Source organism: Erinaceus europaeus, chromosome 13, assembly GCF_950295315.1.
Source record: "Erinaceus europaeus chromosome 13, mEriEur2.1, whole genome shotgun sequence".
NCBI classification, from domain to species: Eukaryota; Metazoa; Chordata; class Mammalia; order Eulipotyphla; family Erinaceidae; genus Erinaceus; species Erinaceus europaeus.
In genome coordinates, this window is record NC_080174.1 from 43,068,637 (window position 1) to 43,082,807 (window position 14,171).

The following is a 14,171-nucleotide window of genomic DNA, read 5'->3' on the forward strand; positions in this document are numbered from 1 at the left end:
AAAAGAAATTTTCTCATTACCCAAGTTGACCAGAAAGCCCTTTTACATTCGACTCAATTTGTTAAAAAGATGTTTCCCCAAAATAGCACTTTACTTTTTTTTTTTGACATTGTTGAGTACACACAAGTGAAAAATAAATGTATATGTAATTCTTTCCTTTTGTGTGTGTGCACGTGTGTTTGCTTAGATCTATTACAGAATACAGTTCTTAAATAGATGGCTAACACCACTTTTGAAGAACTCATCTATGGTGATTTTGGAGGGCGGTATATAGGAAATTCTGAGTTATTTTATTATCTTTATTTATTTATTTATTGGATAGAGACGATCAAAAATCAAGTGGGAAGGGTGTGATAGGGAGAGAGACATCTGCAGCCCTGCTTCACTCAAAAAGTTTTCCCACTGCAGGTGGAGGCTTGAACTCAGGTCCTTCCCCATTGGAACATGTGCGTTCAACTAGGTGCGCCACCACCCAGCCCCTCTGATGTATTTATTTAGTATTGCCATGAGGGTTACTGCTGCAGCATAGTGCCTGCACAAAGAATCCACCACTCTCTGTGGCCACAACGCCCCTCCTTTTCTTCCTTTCTCCTCTCTTTCTTTCTTTCTTTCTCAATATTTTATTTATTTGCTAATAAGAAAGATAGGCTGAGAGAAAGAACCAGCTATCACTCTGATACATATGTTGCAGGGGATTGAACTCAGTTTCATGCTTGAGAGTCCAGTGCTTTATCCACTGTGCCACCTCCTGGACCTCTCTTTCTCTCTGTCCCTCTCTCCCCCCCTCTCTCTTTTTCCCTCCCTCTCCCTCTCCCTTTCTCCTTCTTTCTCTCTTTCTCTCTCTCTCTTTTTGCCTCCAGGGTTATCACATGGCTTCAGTGCCAGCACTGTGAATACACTGCTCCTGGCGGCCATTTTAATCCACCCCCCCTTTAATGTATTTTTTATAGGATAGGACAGAGAAATTGAGAGAAGAGGGGAAGATAGGGGGAGAGACAGAGAGATACCTGATGACCTGCTTCACCACTTGTAAATCAACCCCCCTGAAGCCAGAGTGGGGTGTGTAGAACTGGAATTTTTGCGTGGGTCCTTGCACTTTGTACTATGTGCGCTTAACCAGTGTGCTACCACCCAGCAACCCTTCTTTTCTTTTTTTGGTTAGATAAGAGAAATTAAGAGGGAAGGGAGAGAGATGGGGAAGAAAGCAGAATGGTTACGCAAAAAGACTTTCATATACGAGGCTTCAAAGTCCCAGATTCAGTCCCATGCACCACCAGAGCTGAGCAGTGCTCTGTAGCTCTATCTTTCTCTCTGTATCTCTCTCACTAAAATAAAACAAATAAAGTAATTGTAAAAGACTGAGGGAAAGGAGAAAGACACCTGCAGCTCGACTTCACCACTGGGGAAGCTTCCCCCCTGCAGGTGGGGAGAGGGGGCTTAAAACTGAGTCCTTGGGAGCTGGGTGGTGGTGGCACAGCGAGTTAAATGCACATGGCGCCAAGCACAAGATCCAATATAAGGATCCCAGTTCGAGCCCCTGGCTCCCCACCTGCAGGGTGTTCGCTTCACATGTGGTGAAGCAGGTCTGCAAGTGTCTGTCTTTCTCTCCCCTCTCTGTCTTCCCCTCCTCTCTCCATTTCTCTCTGTCCTATCCAACAACAACAGTAATAACTACAACAATAAAACAAGGGCACCAGACTGAGTCCTTACCCAGGGTATCGTGTGCTCTACTGGGTGTGCCACTGGCAGCCCCTAAAAGTTCTGCTTTTTAGGTTACTGTAAACTATGACGTTATAGTCCTTATGATTTGAATTTTGATGTATTTGATACCTGAATCTTGCTGGAAACTTAGGAAAAATATCTCCCCTCCCTTAATTTGTATTTGTTTGTTTGTTTATTCTTTTTTAAAATCTTTTTTTGTAAATATTTATTTTCCCTTTTGTTGCCCTTGTTTTTCATTGCTGTTGTAGTTATTGTTGTTGTTATTGATGTTAGATTGGACGGAGAGAAATGGAGAGAGGCAGGGAAGACAGAAGGGGAGAGAAAGATAGACACTTGCAGACCTGTTTCACTGCCTGTGAAACCACTCCCCTGCGGTGGGGAGCCAGGGCTCCAACTGGGATCCTTAAGCCGGTCCTTGCACTTTGCCGCCACATGTGCTTAACCCGCTGCGCTACTGCCCAACTCCTGCCTTTTTTTTTTTTCCTTTTTTTTTATTGGGTAAAACAGAGAAATTGAGAGAGGAGGGGGAGATAGAGAGAAAGATCAGACACCTGCAGACCTGCTTCACTGCTTGGTAAGTGGGCCCCCTGCAGATGGGAAGGGGGGAGGGGCTTGAACCCAGGTCCTTGTGCTTAGTATTATGTGCGCTTAACCAGGTGTGCCACCACTTGGCCCCCAATCTATACGATACCTATCGCTCTGTAGGGTATTTAATACATTTTGATAGATTAATAACTTGATAACTTTGACATATCTCTAAAGTTAGTAAGGAAATTGCTATATATTTTTTGATGTGCTTGTTTTTTCAACTTCAATTATCATTTTATTGACTTATAGCACTGTACTTTATTTTTTAAATTTTATTAGTGATTTAATATTGACTTACAAAATTACATGCCAACAGGGGTATAATTCCATATCATTCCCACCACCAGAGTTCTGAACCCCAGTCTCTCCATTGCAAGCCATAGCAGTTCTTTTAAGGTTGCAGATATAGGTTAACTATCATCTCTACAACTATCTGTCTACATCTGTACATAATTTCCCCCTTTTTCTTCCAGGTCCAGTCCTTTCTTCCCCTCCAAGCCACACATAGCCCTGTCACTACATCCAAATGTCCCTCCCTTTTTCTTCCTCTCTCTTCTGTTCCTGATGGAGCTGGAGTTCAGAGCCCTCTTATCTTCTTCCTTCTATCACTTCTCCCCCACTGGGACTATGGATCAAAATTGTTTTTGGGGTGCAGAAGGTAGGAGTTCTAGCTTCTGTGATTGGTTCTATGCTGGACATGGGCATAGGGAGGTTGATCCATACCCAAGCCTGTTTCTGTCTTTTCCTAGTAGGGTAGGGCTCTGGAATGGTGAGGTTCCAGGACATATTGGTGAAATTGTCTGCCCAGAGAAGTCAGGATGGAATCATGACAGCATCTGCAACTTGGTGTCTGGAAGATGGCAGGACATAAAGCGACACAAAATGGTTAATGAGCAGGAACCAAAAAGCAAGAGCAGAGCGAATGAAATTAGGGATCATAAGGTGGAAGGAAGCTCGTAAGTCCATTTTAGGCATCTTTCTAGGGGCCCACAACTATGGTAGTTTTTGCTTGAGTTTGATAGCTAACATGAAGTTGGATAAAAAAAATGGTGTCAGAGTAAAGAAAAGGGATAGAAAGTTGGATTAGGGCAGTGAGTAGCTCCTATGCTTGAGAATATTATAAATTAAAAAACTACCTCCATTCACCCAACCCTGGACGTGTGTGTGTATTTAGCACCAGAGCCTGTGTAACCTCTAAATCCCTATTGGTCTAAGCTCTCAGCTCACGGTCACAGCTGGGAACACTGCAGGCTGCACATATTTCAGGACCAGTCGTCCTCAAGTGGCAGTGCAGGATGCCCCAGTCTCCAAAGGGAGGCTCCAGCAGACCCTACCATTACTGGTTTGAGCCACCTATAAGGAAGATGCTTCATGAGCAGTGAAACAGGACTGAAGGTGTCTATCTTTCTCCCTCCCTGTCTATCTCCCCTTCCCTCTCAACTTCTTCTGTGCTGTCAGATAAGGTAGAAAAGGAAAAAAAGGAATAAAAATGGCCTCTGGGAGCTATGGATTTGTAGTGCCAACACCGAGCCCCAGTGATACCCCTAGTGCTAATAAAAAATATATAATAAAATAAAATAGGGGGCTGGGCAATAACACAATGGGTTAAGCACACATGGCACAAAGCGCAAGGGCCTGACTGGTTCAAGTCCCCGGCTCCCCAACTGCGGGGGGGGTCTCTTCATAAGTGGTGAAGCAGGTCTGCAGGTACCTATCTTTCTCTCCTCCTCTCTGTCTTCCTCTCCTCTCTCAATTTCTCTCTGTCCTATCCAACAACAATGACAGCAATAACAACAGTAGTAATAACAACAACGATAAACATCAAGGGCAACAAAAAGGAAAAAAATCGTCTCCAGGAGCAGTGGCTTCATAGTGCAGGCACTTAGCTCCAGCAATAACCCTGGAAACTAAACTAAACTAAACTGAAATAAAAGTGATGACACAAAAGAGAGGCTAACTTACCTAGTCATCATTTATGCACCCACCGAGTGAGTATTTGGCAGTCTGTTGGACTGTGATGGGAACAGAGGTACAACTCCCAAAGGTGGGAAGGAGTTGTGGAATGGAGCGGGTTAGAGCAAGGACATCAGCCTATCTGGAGCACAGGACTATTATTTAGGAAGGTAGATAAGCAGAGTGTGCCCAAGTGGAACTCTGGGAAATGGAGGCCTGCCCTTTGTTACTATGATGTATTTCCTTAAAGTGTCAGACTTTTGAGAGGAAAAAACCTAAGATGGCACAAAGAACATAGACATTGGAGTTAACAATGACATTGCTCAGAACCCATCTGTGGCTTCTCACTCCATTGAAATCGGCTCCCCCTTACCTTTTGCCTGCTGCTCTTATCATTTCTGTTGCTCACTCTGCTCTGGCTGCACTGGCCTTTTTGCTGTTGTTCCTTCACACCAAACACTGGCACTAATAACCTCCTACTAGAAAGTGTCTCCCAACTGTTTGCTTGACATGATGTTGTACTTCTCTACTTCTCTGCTCTTATCACCTTCTACTTTATTTATTTATTTAGCAATTTGGGATTTCAGTTTATTTTCCAAGTTTTACAGTATAAAAATTGTAACAAAACTGTAAAATGTTTTACAGTTCAATGGGAAGGGAACCCCAAAGTGAACAAAGTAACTTGAACACTGGGTACAATATGTCCCTCATAGATGGCCATTGTCATTGGAGTTACAATGAGGTTCCAAAGCACACATCCTATGAATGTATGTAAATGTGCTTGTGCAGATAGTTGCTGGTTTATTTATTTATTTTTAAATATTTTATTTATTTATTTATGAGAAAGATAGGAGAGAGAAAGAACCAGACATCACTCTGGTACATGTGCTGCCAGGGATTGAACTCAGGACCTCACGCTTGAGAGTCTAGTGCCTTAGACACTGCGCCACCTCCTGGATCACTTATTTATATTTTTAAGCTGGGGTTGGGTTTCTGGTTTTTCTCTTTTCTTCTCTTTTCTTTTCTTTCTTCTCCTTTTTTTTTTTTTTTTTTTGCCTCCAGGGTTATTGCTGGGGCTCGGTGCCTGCACTACGAATCCACTGCTCCTGGAGGCCATTTTCCCCATTTTGTTGCCCTTGTTGTAGTTGTTATTGTTGTTAAAGCTATTGTTGGATAAGACAGAGAGAAATTGAGAGAGGAGGGGAAGACAGGGGGGGGAGAGAAAGTCACCTACAGACCTGCTTCAGCACTTGTGAAGCGACCCCCCTGCATGTGGGGAGCTGAGGGCTCCAACCAGGATCCCTACGCTGGTTCTTGTGCTTTGCGCCATGTGTGCTTAACATGCAGTGCTACTGCCCAGCCCCCTCTTTTTTTTTTTTAACATTTATTTAATTACTTACTGGATAGAGACTGAGAGAAATTGACAGAGGAGAGGAGCTAGAGCTAGATAGGGAGAGAAACAGAAAGACACCTCAGCTCCACTTGACCACTTGTGAAACCTCCCCCCTGCTGGTGGGGACCAGCTTGAACTTGGGTCCTTGTGCACTGTAATGCATGTGCTTAACCAGGTGAGCCACCACCCAGCCCCCTCATGACCTTTTATAAACTATTAAACACTCCTAGAGTAATCTCATTATTATTCCAACACTTACCTAAAGTAATGAATTAGTTAATTTTTTACCAGAGCACAGATCAACTCTGGCTTATGATGATGATGCAGGAGATTGAACCTGGGTCCTTAAAGCCTCAGGCATAAGAGTCTTTCTGCATAACCATTTTATTATGTCTCCTGCCCTAAATATATTTTTCTTCATAGCACATATCACCAACTGACATATTCCTGTTACCTCTTTTCCTTAAAATGTAAGCCTCTTGAGAACAACTGTTTTCTATAACACAGGGCAATATAAAATACACACTGTAAATGAATGAATGAGTTCTGAAATTCAGTGTGCCCATCTGTAATATTGGGCTTATAATGCTTCTTAAAAGACTGTTAGGATCCAGTAATGTCTGTTAAGTATAAAGGGAAAATACCCTAGTGCTTTCTCTGCTGTCAACACTTTAATTCTGATGCCAGGTGTGTGGGTTTTTCACACAGCAAGCCATTTTCAGATTATCTCAATACCAATTGAATGTCCAACAATTTAACTCAACTCTGGCACCAATGGAGTTGTGTCAGATCCCACAGGTTCTGCTCAGTCTGCCTTCAAGACTGCCCCTTTCCAGCCTCCCCATTAGATGCCAAATGCAAGTCCATTTATCACCATTATATTACTAATGGACTATAAATTTGAATCTCCCATGATTCCCTCCTCAGAATCATTGTTTGCTAGAGAAACTCATAAAAACATTTACTTACTAGGTTGGAGATTTATTCTAAAAGGATAGGGGGGATAGGAGAGATGGCAAAGATAACATGAGATTCAGAGCTTTGGGGCTTTCTCAAGGTAGAACACCTGTGTCAGAGAGGGGTGGTAGCGCAGCGGGTTAAGCACAGGGGGCACGAAGCACAAGGACCTGAGTAAGTATCCCGGTTCGAGCCCCTGGCTCCTCACCTGCAGCGGAGTTGCTTCACAAGCAGTGAAGCAGGTCTGCAGGTGTCTATCCCTCTTTCCCTCTCTCTGTCTTCCCCTCTTCTCTCCATTTCTCTCTGTCCTAACAATGATGAGATCAATAACAACAACAATAATAACTACAACAACAATAAAAAACAAGGGCAACAAAAGGGAAAATTTTTAAAAAATTAGTCCTGGGGGATAGGGCAGTAGTGCAGCCGGTTAAGTGCACATGGCCTGAAGCTCAAGGACTGGTGCAAGGATACCGGTTAAAACCCTGGCTCCCCACCTGCAGGGGGGTCGCTTCACAAGCGGTGAAGCAGGTCTGCAGGTGTCTGTCTTTCTCTTGCCCTCTCCTCTCTCGATTTCTTTCTGTCCTATCCAACAACAACAACAGCAATAACAGTAAAAACAAGGGCAACAAAATGGAAAAGATGGCCTCCAAGAGCAGTGGATTTGTAGTGCAGGCACCAAGTCCCAGCAATAACCTTGGAGCCAAAAAAAAAAAAAAAAAATTTAGTCCCAAACCTATGCCATGTAAGGGGTCTGCGTAAACTCACCTTATTAACATAGATTCAAGTGCTCAAAAAAGCTCTTTCTCTAAATAACAAAACACCCTACCACAATAGAAATTCTAAGGATTTCTAGCAACTTTGTACCAGCAAGGACAAAGGAGGACAGAGAGACAAAGTCTAAGTTTATTTGTTTTAATACTGCATCAAGTACCTGGTCTAGTGTCTGGAACATGGTAAATGCTAATATTTGTCCTCTTTTATAAATTATTTGTAAGGCTAGCCAGTTGATAACATTAATGACATCCTGATTCCCATTAGATATAGATAAAAAAGAAATTCAACAAGTTAGTCATGAAAAATGGTTATTCTGTTTTATATATTTCTGTCTTAGTAGAAATAAATAATAGTACTTATTATTATTTTTTTTTTACCTGAGCACTACTCAGCTTTGGTTTATGGTGGTGCAGGGGATTGAACCTGGGACTTTGGTGCCTCAGGCACAAGAATCTCTTTGCATAATCACTGTGCTATCTACTGCCACCTGTACCTACATTTTTCTTATGAAATATTAGTTATTAAGTATCTAGTAATAGCTTAATAGAATCAATATTTAATAGAATAGATACTTCACACAAGCTTGTCAAATGGCAAAATTTTTAATGATTTAAAAAGAAATATTTAAAAAAAAAATTTTAGGGGGCCATGTGGTAGCACATCCGGTTGAGCACACATACTACCATGCACTAGGATCCAGGTTCAAGCCCCTGTTCTCCACCTGCCGGAAGGGAACTTCACAAGTGGTGAAGCAGTACTGCAGATATCTCTCTATCTCTCTCAATCCCTTCTCTCAATCTCCCTGATCTATTAAATAAATTTAAAAAATAATTTATCTAAAAAATTGTATTTATGGGATAGACACAGAAAAGTAGAGAGAGACTTACTCATTTGATATGAGAATGAGAGATCAAAGAATTGCTTTGACATATGTGGTGGCAAGAATGAAATCAGTGCCCTCATGCATGCAAGTCCTGCATTCCATCTCTGAGCTACTCACTGAAAAAGGCATATATTTTTTTAAGGCATTCAGGCGAATTGCTACCTTTTATTATTTAATAATATATATATGTGTGTGTGTATATATATACATATATATATATATATATATATATATATATATATATATATTTAACCAGAGCACTGCTCAACTCTGGCTTGTGGTGTGGGGGATTGAACCTGGGACTTTGGAGCTTCAGGCATGAGAGTCTCTTTGCATAACCATTATGCTATCTACCCCCACCCTTTAAATTGTTATAATTATTGCTGTGGACCCTCACATATGTACCGTTTCCAGTGGATTGTGTGTGTTTTGTTTTATTTTTTTCCTTTCAATTCTAGAGATACCACAGCTCTGCTCCACTGTGCATATAGTATGCAGGGTATTCTCATGTGGTACCAGGGACTTAAACCTGGGTCTCAGACACAGGCTCTTGACATGGTAAGGTGTGCAGTCTACCCAGTAAACTATCTCTGAGCCAAGCCCCTAACTCCCCCCTCAAAAAAAAAAACTTATTAAGAATAATATATTTGTATATGGTGCTGGTTATTAAACCCAGCACCTCATACAAGTACAGTTCTGCAAAGCCATCTGCCTAGTCCATGAAACATTTATTTATTTATTTATTTATTTATTTATTTTGGATAGGGACAGAAAAATTGAGAGGGATGGGGGAAGTAGAGAGGGGAAAAAAGAGATACCTGTAGCACTGTTTGACCACTCATGAAGCTTTTCCCCTACAGGTGGGCACCGGGGGCTTACACCTGTGATCCTGCAAATTGTAATGTGTGAACTCAACCAGGTGTGCCACCAGTCAACCTCCCCTTTTTTTTCTTCCTATTATCTCAGGGGCTTGGTGTCAGCACTACGAATACATTGCTACTGGTGGCCTTCCCCCCCCCCCCCCAAATTTTTATTAGATAGGACAGAGAGAAATAGAGAGGGAAGAGGGAGAAAGTTAAACACCTGCAGTCCTGTTTCACCACTTGTGAAGTATCCCTGCTACAGGTGAGAAGCAGAGGCTGGAACTAGGTCCTTGAGCTTGGTAATATGTGCACTTAACTGCACCTGCAGGAGGAAAGCTTCACGGGTGGTGAATTAGAGCTGCAGGTGTCTCTCTGTCTCTTCCCCTCTCTATCCCTCCCCTCAATTTCTATCTGCCTCTATCTAATAATGAATAAAAGTAAAATAAAATTATATATATACATAAACACTTAACCGGGTGTGCCACCACCTGGCCTCCATCAATCAAATTTAAAAAAAAAAATAAGTGAAGATAATCATGTTTCTTTGGACATAGGGCACTCGATTGTGTTTTGTACAGAAGATAATGGATGTTCTTAGAAAGACAGTAGGCAAACAAAATAATACTACATAATGCCATGATTAACTAAATTAATCTCTTTACTCTGTCTGCCAACCAGAAAAAAGAAAATACTGAATAGAAACCAGAATACAAAAGAAAAGACTCTATTTATGTTGCAAAAAGTAGTGAAGGTTAGGGATATTCAGATTCTGAGGCAGATAGGATCCTCATTGAAAGATCATTAATTCTTCTGGGCTTCTGTCTTCCTAATCTGTGACTAGGGACTTAAATATCTAGAATTCAATCATGACCATTCCTTTTTTTAAAAAAAATTTTGTATTATCTTTATTTATTTATTGGATAGAGACAATCAGAAATTGAGAGGGAAGGGAGGGATAGAGAGAGTGAGAAACAGACACCTGCACCACTGCTTCACCACTTGTGAAGCTGTCTCCCTGCAGGTGGGGACTGGGGGCTCGAACCTGGGTCCTTATGCATTGTAACATGTACGCTTAACCAAGTGTGCCACTACCTGGCCTCACCATTCCTAATCGTAACAAAGTGTCTAAGAAGTAGTAAAGTTATATGAGGTCTGGGGAGCATAATTGCTGTGCAAAAAAGACTTTTTATACCAAAGGCTCCAAAGGTCTCAGGTTCAAACCCCAGCACCTCCATAAGCTGCAGTCCTCTGGTAAGAAAAATAGGGGTGTGTGTGTGTGTGTGTGTGTGTGTGTGTGTGTGTGTGTGTGTGTGTGTGTGCGCGCGCGCGCGCGCGCGCGCGCGCGCACTGTGGTGGCACACCCAGTTAAACACACATTGTACTATGTGGAAGAATCTGGGTTCAGTGAAGTCCCCGCTCCCCACCTGCATCACTCTCCACCTGCACCCAGGATGCTTCATGAGTGGTGAAGCAGACCTGCAAGTGTCTTTTTTAAATGTTTTTTTTTAATTTTTAATTTATTTTCCCTTTTGTTGCCCTTGTCTTTTTATTGTTGTTGTAGTTATTATTGTTGTTGTTATTGATGTCGTTGTTGGATAGGACAGAGAGAAGAGAGGAAGACAGAGAGAGGGAAAGATAGACACCTGCAGACCTGCTTCACTGCCTGTGAAGCGACTCCCCTTCAGGTGAGGAGCTGGGGACTCGAACCGGGATCCTTATGCTGGTCCTTGTGCTTTGCTCTACGTGCGCTTACCTGACTCACTGCTAGTTTCTATCTTTTTCCCTCTCTGTCTCCTCCTCCCCTCTTTGATTTCTCTGTCCATTGGATAAAATAGGGGAGAAGGGGAAAATGGCTGCCAGGGGCACTGAATTTGTAGTGTAGGCACCAAGCCCCAGCAATAACCCTGGTGACAAAAAAAGGGGGGGGGGGATAGGAAAGGAGAAGAGAGGACAGTTAAGTTATCAAAGCAAAACTGTATTTGTCTATAAAGAGTGTAGTTGCGTGGTGCGAGAGGTGGCGCAGTGACAAAGCTTTGGACTCTCAAGCATGAGGTCCTGAGTTTGATCCCCGACAGCACATGTGCCAGAGTGATGTCTGGTTCTTTCTCCTCCTATCTTTCTCATAAATAATTTTTTTAAATCTTAAAGGAAAAAAAAAAGTGTAGTTGAAGAAACACAGGCACTGGAGTCTAATGTACCTGGAATAAAAGTTTTTTGCCCTGGTTATTTATTGCATACCCCAAGATAGTTCTATAAATATATTCCCTTAGCTGTAAAATGAAGATTCATCTAATTCAGACTGTTGTAAAATTAAGTAAGCTGGTGGCCTAAAAGTTGCAGTAATGAGTTCTTAAACATGAGATCCTGAGTTCAATCCCCAGCAACACTTGTGCCAGAAGGAGGCTCTGGTTTTCTTTCTCCTCTCATAAATAAATAAATAAATAAATAAAATCTTAAATTAAAAAAAAAAAACGGGGCTGGGGGGGGGGTGGCACAGCAAGTTTAGTGCAAATGGTATGAAGCACAAGAATTGGCATAGGGATCCCAGTTCAATCCCCGGGCTCCCCACTTGCAAGAGTGTCACTTTACAGGCAGTGAAGCAGGTCTGCAGTTGTCTATCTCTCTCTCCCCCTCTGTCTTCCCCTCCTCTCTTGGTATCTCTTGGTCCTGTCCAATGGTAACAACAGCAATAACAACAACAGTAATTAACAATGGCAGCTATAAACAACAAGGGCAACAAAGGGGAAAGGGTGGCCTCCAGGAGCAGTGGATTCATGGTGCAGGCACTGAGTCCCAGTGATAGCCCTGGAGGCAAAATAAATAACTATAAATAAACTTTTTGACCGCACCACATTGAAGGAAGCTTCAGTACTGTGGTTCTTATACCTTTCTTTTTTTTTTTAATTTTAAAAATTTATTTCATTTTATTTTTTTATTGTTTTATATTTATTTATTTATTTTCCCTTTTGCTGCCCTTGTTTAACATTGTTGTGGTTATTGATGTCATTGTTGTTGGATAGGACAGAGAGAAATGGAGAGAGGAGGGGAAGACAGAGAGGGGGAGAGAAAGACAGACACCTGCAGACCTGCTTCACCACCTGTGAAGCGACTCCCCTGCAGGTGGGGAGCCGGGGGCTGGAACTGGGATCCTTACACCAGTCTTTGCACTTTGCATCACATGTACTTAACCCGCTGTGCCACCGCCCGACTCCCTTATTTCATTTTATTTATTGGATAGAGACAGCTAGAAATCACGAGGGAAGGTGGAGACATGTAGAGTCAGAGACACCTGCAACCCTGCTTCACCACTTATGAAGCTTTCCCCCTGCAGGTAGGGATCAAGGGCTTGAACCTAGGTCCTTGAGCACTGTAATATATGTGTTTAACCAGATGCACCACCGCCTGCCCAGTTCTTATACATTTCTCTGCTAGTCTTTCTATCTGGGTCTCTTTCTCTGAAAAGTCATTGTAAAGCAGCGAAGCCCTGGTGATGACCATAAAAATTATATATATATTCTAATACAGTATCTAGCTCAGAGGTGTTTAATCACCTATGACTTGTATTAAATGTGTATTGCCTCTCAAAAGTTGTTCGTTGTAGAAAAATCATTGCATATTGGTGGATTTAAGTTTTATTGTTATGGATTTGGTATCAAGGCTCTTCCATAGGTAAGAGAAATTTTAGCCAGTACCATGGGAAATTAAGAACATTTTGAAGTTGGGAGCCGGGCGGTAGCACAGCGGGTTAAGCGCATGTGGACAAAGCGCAAGGACCAGTGGAAGGATCCCGGTTCGAGCCCCCGGCTCCCCACCTGCGGGGGGGGGGGGGGGTCACTTCACAGGCGGTGAAGCAGGTCTGCAGGTGTCTATCTTTCCCCCTCTCTGTCTTCCCCTCCTCTCTCCATTTCTCTCTGTCCTATCCAACAACAAAGCAACGTCAACAATGGCAATAATAACCGCAACGAGGCTGCAACAACTAGGGCAACAAAAAGGGGGAAAAAATGGCCTCTAGGAGCGGTGGATTCATGGTGCAGGCACCGAGCCCAGCAATAACCCTGGAGGAGAAAAAAAAAAAAAAAAAAGAACATTTTGAAGTCTTTGAGGATTGTGAACAAAACCACCACTTTCTGTCTAGTGACATAGTTATTCTAGAGGAGAAAGGCAAACCTTGTATTGTGTTTTAAAAGGAATGCATTTGCCAAAGTTTTCACCATAGCATGCTTTTTATTGCCTTATTAGTTGTATGTTCAGGATATGGAGAGAGACCAGTGATTTAAGAAGTAAAGTGCTCATAATGAATACATTTTTTTAAAGTAAGTCTTCTTTCTTTCCATTCTCCCTAGCTGCTCAGATAAAGAATTTGATGAGCCAACTGGGAACTAAGCAGGATTCAAGCAAGCTACAGGAAAATCTGTGAGTACCTTCATAATAAGATTAGTTTTGGGGAAGACCCTGTGAGGATACACTTAAGCTCCTTGCTGTACGCAGTGTAGATTTCAGATATATGAGGTCAGAAGGAGAGGTGGTAATAGCTGAATCTCTAGAAGAGTCACAAATATATTGGTAGGTTTAATCTTAACTACTACTCTTAAGTCTTTGAGCTCTGGCTCTTTTTTATTCTTGTGCAGTTTAGCAGAAAAAAATTGGGAAGAGAGAACCCTACTGTTCTCTCTCTCTCTCTCTCCCTCTTTAAAATTTAAAAAAAGATGTATTTATTTTTGTGAGACAAAGACCAGCTACTAGACTCTGACCTGTAGTGGTGGAAGAGATTGAACCTGGGATCTCTGACATACAAATTCTGTGTTTTAACACATCATACTATTTCTCTCCCCTTTCCCTTTCCTTCCTTTCCACCTTCTCTTCCTTCTTCTCTTTCCCTTCTTTCCCCCTCCTTTTTTTTTACCAAAATTGTTCAATGGTTTATAATGGTGTGAAGGGTTGAACCTGGGACTTTGGAGCCTCAGACATGAGAGTCTTTTTGTATAACCATTATACTGTCTCCCCCGGCCATCCCCTAACATTCTTTTTTTCTTTT

At 42.1% G+C, this 14,171-nt stretch overlaps 1 protein-coding gene across 4 annotated transcripts in view; it reads left to right on the top strand.

The window, feature by feature from the left end:
* The window catches only part of STX12 (syntaxin 12), a 190,939-nt gene that overhangs the window by 146,063 nt on the left and 30,705 nt on the right, over nucleotides 1-14,171 (top strand). For 3 of the 4 annotated variants that reach the window (XM_060205654.1, XM_060205657.1, XM_060205655.1), the window contains one exon: nucleotides 13,480-13,549. In XM_060205654.1, the coding sequence (XP_060061637.1) occupies nucleotides 13,480-13,549 (70 nt within the window). Of the gene's footprint in view, nucleotides 1-3,084; nucleotides 3,267-13,479; nucleotides 13,550-14,171 lie in introns of those variants that run through there. The other variant, XM_060205656.1, reaches the window with a different exon arrangement.